This window comes from Cydia amplana, chromosome 12, assembly GCF_948474715.1.
Source record: "Cydia amplana chromosome 12, ilCydAmpl1.1, whole genome shotgun sequence".
Classification (NCBI taxonomy): Eukaryota; Metazoa; Arthropoda; class Insecta; order Lepidoptera; family Tortricidae; genus Cydia; species Cydia amplana.
The window spans coordinates 14,164,850-14,172,104 of NC_086080.1; the positions used below are offsets into that span (position 1 = coordinate 14,164,850).

At 35.4% G+C, this 7,255-nt stretch overlaps 2 protein-coding genes across 2 annotated transcripts in view; both read right to left on the minus strand.

Annotated features, from left to right (window-relative positions):
- LOC134653116 (hemicentin-1) overlaps positions 1-7,180 on the minus strand; it is a 74,231-nt gene extending 67,051 nt beyond the window's left edge. The window contains exon 1 of the mRNA XM_063508422.1: positions 6,662-7,180. Within this exon, the coding sequence (XP_063364492.1) occupies positions 6,662-6,728 (67 nt within the window). The 5' untranslated portion in view covers positions 6,729-7,180. The remainder of the gene's footprint in view (positions 1-6,661) is intronic.
- The window catches only part of LOC134653104 (G-protein coupled receptor Mth2-like), a 222,907-nt gene that overhangs the window by 139,988 nt on the left and 75,664 nt on the right, over positions 1-7,255 (minus strand). The gene's annotated exons all lie outside the window — the stretch shown is intronic.

Sequence of the window (7,255 nt, forward strand, 5' to 3'; positions counted from 1 at the left end):
GTTCTAAAAGTAGGTAACCTAAAGCTGTATCTAATTCTGTTTTTTTTTCAGGCTGGTACATTTCACGTGTTTATATGAAGCTCTTGTTACCCTAGTAGTTAATGGCGATGAGTGTTCAAGTGTTGGTAGATGGCGTGGCTACGGATTGTACAGAGTTTAATGTGGGCAAGGCATCATAAATAACTGTAGATGGAGAATGTGGAACTTCCTCTAATATGGTCGAAAGACAATCAACGTGCTTTCAGAATTAAATCGTGCTTGATTATATTATTTATCGGGGGTCCCTTTTTTTCACATAAAGTTTTAAGTCATAATGTATTGTTTGTCATATTTTCATTACTTAGTCATAAAACTTAAATCGGCAATTTTTCAGGACTTTCGTAAGGTTATCCTATAGATAGGTTATGTTAGGTTTGTTTTATAGCAATCCTGAAAAGTAACGCGTGTCTCAACCAAAGAAATTATGACTAATAAAAATGCGGACAAACAATACTTTTTTTGGGAAACAATAGAGACCCGCTATCATCAGAATATAATTGTGTGAATGCGTGTGGGCTCCTCATCGGAATCAGTCAGATTCATCATCAGAACATACATTTTTTACGGGAATTAAAGCCAAAATCTTATGCGATCTACACAGTGTTAAGTACTACACACAAAGAAAGGAAAGCATACTGCTTAAAAATATTTTAAATAAACAAGGACACGCAAAATCGTTAGTTTCAAAACAAAAGTTAAGTACAGATAAGTTGGTAATGTACACCGTGGTTACCTATGTTTATTTACCGTGTAGTTGGCAACGTACACGGTGGTTACCGTGGTTGAATGTAAGTACATCTTTACAAACTTGTCAACGGTAACTGTGGTGTACATTCCTATTTACCAGTGATTATCTTTATTATTATGCCTTATGCACACAAAATGACCAATTATTCATATACTTTACTATTTTCTCATAAAACACAAAACATAATAATCATAACTTGCATACAGAAAAATGTTAAAATTTAATAAAACTTATAAGAGGTACTGGCGAGCGTCGCCGCTTTGATCAGATTTTTTGATAGTGACGTTAATTTCAAATTTTTGCCATATCACATATTTTAGTACTATTCATAACATCATTATTAAGTAGTTTCTGATAATAAAAGCTTAGAAAATTCAATATATTGATGACAGGATTTTTTATTAACTAACGTACACTGTGATGCACAATGCCAATTTAAGGGTTAAAATTAAAGGTTTATCATAGTTGGCTCCGTAGGAAAAAGCAGATGCAATGACATGTCACTCAATTGTTCGGGTTCTCTAGGCTCACGACTGCTACGACCCGCAATTATAAGACACGGTCTAGCGAACGAGAAAGACAATGTGTCCTGCTTTAGAGCGTTTTCACAATGCCCGAGTCGATATCGGATGTCGAATGGAAGTAAGATATAAGACATTTGTGTAATTTGGTCATTATTATTAGAAGAAGAAGAATAACACAAAAAAGGCGGACTTGATGCCATACGGCACTCTCCTGCAGCTGTTTTTCTTATAGGCGCCTTCCGATATCATCCGATAAAATTACTTTTTAGGGTTCATCAAACCCATACGTGTGGGGTATGGGTTAGGATAGGTCTTCAAAAATGATATTGAGGTTTCTAATATCATTTTTTTCTAAACTGAATAGTACAAAGTGGTAAAATGTGTGTCCCCCCCCCCCCCCCCCCCCCCCGCCCCTCCTGTAACTTCTACAATAAGAGAATGATAAAACTAAAAAAAATATATGATGTACATTACCATGCAAACTTCCACCGAAAATTGGTTTGAACGAGATCTAGTAAGTAGTTTTTTTTTTATACGTCATAAATCCCCTAAATACGGAACCCTTCATGGGCGAGTCCGACTCGCACTTGTTTATGATTAAAACCTTCATTATAAATAAATAACAACGGTATTCTTTGCTTACCCATTGTTATAATTTGAATGAAAACATTCGATCTTCCTTTTACATAATCGGAAGAAAACATTCCACTCCACCCCAGAAACATGGAAGCCACAAAATCCAGAGCATTCAACTGATAAATGCTGGTGTATTTTACAGAAAAATGAGCTTCTGACGTCAGAAAAATGTAGCATGCTAACGTATTAGTTTAGCTCGATACGTCGTTTGTTAGAGTTTAGACGTGTAATGTCTGGCATTCTTCTTGCTATAGGTATCATGCGCGTAATAAGTAGGTCGTTTGTTAGTAATGTAGCGGGTATGGTATTGATTAACATTTTATAACTATAGATCACATAATCTAAATTATAAAGTATCTAATATGGATGTTATACCATATCGATTCTTAACAGATTCCGGTTTGAGAATATTTTACGAATCCTTTCTTATTTGCGTTAAAGCTGTAAAGCTTTAACTTGTTTTATCTATTCAATCTATTTTAATTCAGTTTTCAGTATCGTAGAGCTTTTCTCTGGGATGGTTTACGCACGATACCTATACTCAGTGAATTTTTGTTATTCTGTTTAGCGAGCCAGAGCAAACTGTTTCACAGTAGGTGAGAAAAACAGGGGTAGTTAGGTAAAACGGCAAAATATTTAACAAAGTAAAGTTACCCTCACATACATGTTTGTACCTATATGTTATACATATACGAGTATATATAGGGTTATGGTTATTTAAGTACAAAGACTGAGAACACGTAACCGTAGTCTGTGCGGAAAGAGAAGAGCCGTGGAATGTATTGGGCCCCATACATTTCACGACTTCTCTTTCCGCACAGACTCAAACAATCAGCCACAAGAAAAATTCAACTAGCCCAAATAATTTATGTATACAATTTTCATATAATTATGCGTTCTGTAATTCAGAGGAAACGAAGACGGTCAATAGACTTAATTAATCATGGCAGCCGCATACTAAAAAGTTGTAAGGAAGCCTTATACTACCTACAGTACCTACTTCTAATTATAGATGCGGGACTAAGTTTGTTTGTGGCTTTTTAGCATAAATATTCCATCGATGGAACACTTTTGAATATTAATAGACTTCGCGAAGATATAATAACCGAAGCTGTTCTGACAGAAACATTCAGCTGAAAGGAGGCTGAAAGCTAATAGGCTGAATTTTGGTGCGAATTTTTAGCCGCTGTTCCTACTCATGAATATAACAGTGAATCTATTTCAGGATGGCAGAAAGCAGAAATGAATAAGTAATATAAAGTGCAACCCGTCATTAAGATTAGGTGGATAAAATGGCCAATCGTCTCTGAAGCCTGCTATATCGTAAATTTGTGGATCATTATTAAATTTGGGTTCTAATTTCCCTAAGCAGAATATTAAACTGGCATTTATTTTGAAATATCGCTTTTACCTTGCGAGGGCAGTTGGTTCATTTGCAAAAGGTGATAATCTAATTTTATTAGCTTTCCTGTTCATAATGGTTTGGATACGGGAGCATTCAATTTCATAATTGCGGTTCAGGCTAATTGAACACATCGAGAGCATAATAATAATTTTAGCTCCACCGTTCACGGTTTTCGGAAACGAACCCAATGCGGAATCGATTTTTTTTTCTAATTTACATAATTACTCTACTACTTAGTACTTTTACATACCGTCTGATGACAACCAAAACTCACCAATTGTATTTCTGTTCTGAGTTGTAAATGATTATGAAATTTGCTATCAGATGATCACATCTACTCATTTCTAGTTATGGTGGAAAAATTAAAATTTGTTTAAAATCTCTTGTGTGCAGGTTCGATGATTAAATAGAATTTCTTAGTCGTTACAGTTTTTTTGGATATTTGGCGGAGCCATTAATTTGTTCAGCTTTAAGTTGGGCTCGCGAGGTCTACAGCTCACAGGACCACTAGTTTATTTGATATGATATTAGGTTAGCTATATTACTCTCTATGCATCACGCTCGGATCAATTATAGCGCGATATAGATGCACTGAGAGTAAAACCATATCAATACCAAATCAATAACATTTTAAAATCCGAATGAGGCTCCAGGAAGCTCTTTGTTTTATTGTTTTATCCTCGTAGTCTGATGTTTGATTAAAACTCAAAATAAATTTCGGGAATATTGGAATCCGGATTCGATGAGGATTCTACTTTTCCATGTCCATCTGTGCTAACGACGAGTCGGATGTAGATACAAAAACAAACAGCAAAATGCGGAATAAATGGAAACCGGTGGCGATTGAGTGGCATTCATTAGGGTTCCAAAATATTTACGTTTTTAGGATACTCACAGATTTCAAAACAAAAACTGTAGTATATTCACAGATTTCATAACAAAAACTGTCACTCACTATGGACAGTATTTGATAGAACAATAGACACACTATGGATAATATTTATACGTATAAAAATTCAATCAGAAAATTAATCTTTTTAGTCCTTATAATAATAATTCAGCCTACATATATACATATCCCAATGCTGGACACACGTCTCCTCTCTGCGCGAGAAGGTTTAGGCTATAGCCCTCACGCTGGACCAATGCGGGTTGGACTTCAGATACCTATAGTCCTTAATTTTGAGTACGTGAACCCAATTTCTGTGTATGAACCTTTTAACTAAACAAACCCACTACATTAATACCTACTGGAATGACAATAACGTCAGGTGAAGAAAATCTCACAAAAAATGTGTTCTTTTCTTTTACATTTTCGGTAGGTACTACACAGATTTGTATAAAATCAATTAACTAATTCAGGCTTATTTAGTCTACAATTTGATTGATGTCACGGTTTAACTTTCGTTTAACGACGTGATCAGTTAAGAGGTATTAAGACGAACGAGTCTCCACTGCGTACTTAGGTACGTTTTTGATCCATCCTGTTCTTCACATAACTTTTTAAGAAATATTTTTTTATTTTATTTATTAATTTATTTAAACTTTATTGCACAAAATATATACAACATTGTACAAATGGCGGACTTAATGCCAAATGGCATTCTCTACGAGTCAACCATAGGGCCAAACAGAGATACCTTATACCTTTTTCTATATTTATCAGTTTAAAGTTTCGAGTGCTCCCAAGGATGAATCCTTGTAGGTAAACACGTAGGTAAGCGTGTAGGGTCGGCCACGAATCCATGCATTGATGCAGTGGCTGCTTAAAATGTTCCCACCGTGGTTTAAAAAAAGTCATTTTTGTTTAAGTTATGGCCGGGATGTGAAAAAAAAGTAAATGCAAAGGAGTTTTTCTTCACATTTCACTGCAAGTTCGTATTTATCGTACCTACCCTATTGGCACCGCTGACACATTGCTATCCCGATTATTTGGCACGGAAACAGCTATTTGTTAGGCACGTATCGTATTTGTTGCGATTGTCTACGCGAATTCCCAATGGCTACCCGAACGCGAGATTTATACCAGTTCCACTAAAACTTTTTCAATGTTTTTCAGAATTAAATTTTTCGATGAAATATTTTTACTAAGACATACCTAATAGAGCGTCATACTCAATAATTACGTCATACGCAAACGGCATTTAAGCCTGATTTTCTAATTGAACTTATTGCATCAAGGGATCAAGGGGTAGACTCTGATCACGCTAACTTTGAATTGTACTTACTAAAATTAATGTCACAGGAGTTTGTTATTGGATTTCTTTACTACTGAAATGAGGCTCGGTAAGGGTTGAGAATGAAAAGGTGTGTGGTCCCGGTCGCGAACGCACACGAGTTTAAACTTAAAATAGACCAATATAAAATCGCTTTCTAGTTACGCACAGTTGTTTTGGATCTTGAGCTCACGTTACAGTGGTGCCCAAAAACTCGACTATGAATCTCAAAGTAATAACAGCAACCGTTTTAACTGACCATCGTTCGACCTAACGTCTTTGTGGTAAGGTTTAGATTAGTTAATGCTGTGAACGGTAGTACTAGACAAAGCATTATATGAACTTAAGTGTACTTATTTAAATTGCGATATGGCGGAGGCCAAATGTATTACAAACCTCAAAACTAATGGGCCCCATCTCAACTCATCAGTGGTGCAATAAACCGACATTACCGATAAGTTTCCCTTTCATTATTCTATAATCATGAACATTAGATTATTATCGAAGCCGGTGAAACAATGAGTAATGTATGCACATTCGACCTGTATGGTCAGCCACCGTGTATGGTTCAATGTTCCCGAATAACTAAAGGATTGTGAATGTGAATGTGTGTGGTGTGTGAAATGTATGAGGTTGTTTGTTGTGGGACGATTATGTCGTATGGTACCAGTTTAAAGCTGTATTTGAGCGATTTTAAATGTATTAATTATGCGTGACGAATAGATCATTCAATAACCTGTTGTTTATTTTTGCAAGAGCAACCTCTGAAAATAAGAATACTTCCCTATTAGTTTTTTTAACAAAAAAAAATAAAAACGCTCATTAATTATTTGTAAAATGGTTACCTATCTAGCAAGAGGTACCAGCATTTTAATTTATTCGTGTGTGGTTTCTAAAATAAAATATCATATAATTAATCATGTAAAAATATTTAGCGATAATAATAGTAATAGGTAATAATAATACATATTTAGCTATTGTTAAAACGTTACTGCGACAGTAGATAAATCATTTATATATCTATTAAAGCATGCAAAACTTTATAAGATCGAAATAGACTAAAATTAAAATTATGATAAAGTAATGTACTTACCAATTCGAGTCGTGGCCAAAACCAGAAGAAAACACTTCACCAAAAAGTTCCGATACATTTTTTCCATTTTGAATATATTTCCGCAAAACTTCAGTCAAAACATCACAAGTCCACTTATCAAACAATTTATTTAATCACTTCAAACATAACGTCCATTTTAAGTTCACAATTAAAAGTTCAATTTAAAAATCACAGTTCATAAACAATGTTTTTATTTTTAAAAAGTTCGCGCGGATTCTGACGCGGAGCGTCGTGCGGCCAGCACGCGTGCGTTCCAAATGCGATGTAAAGGCATGCACACACGGCGTGGTGATCGACCCCACCGGAACCACACTCGATGGTCGCGCGACTGCCGAGACCATGTGCACCGCACCGAGACGCGCCTTAAACAAACTCTCGTTTGCATACACATCCCGTTTTAAACAACTTTAAAGTAATTATATTAAAGCTCATTATTGATTGATAAGGATTACGCCGGTAATGAGGGTGTCTTCTAGCGATAAAATTCGTTTGTAGAGAGTACGCGCATAGAAGCCTCTATAGGTATTGTTTTCGAAAAAAATGTCTTTTAGGTAAAAAGGAGATAAAGGACGA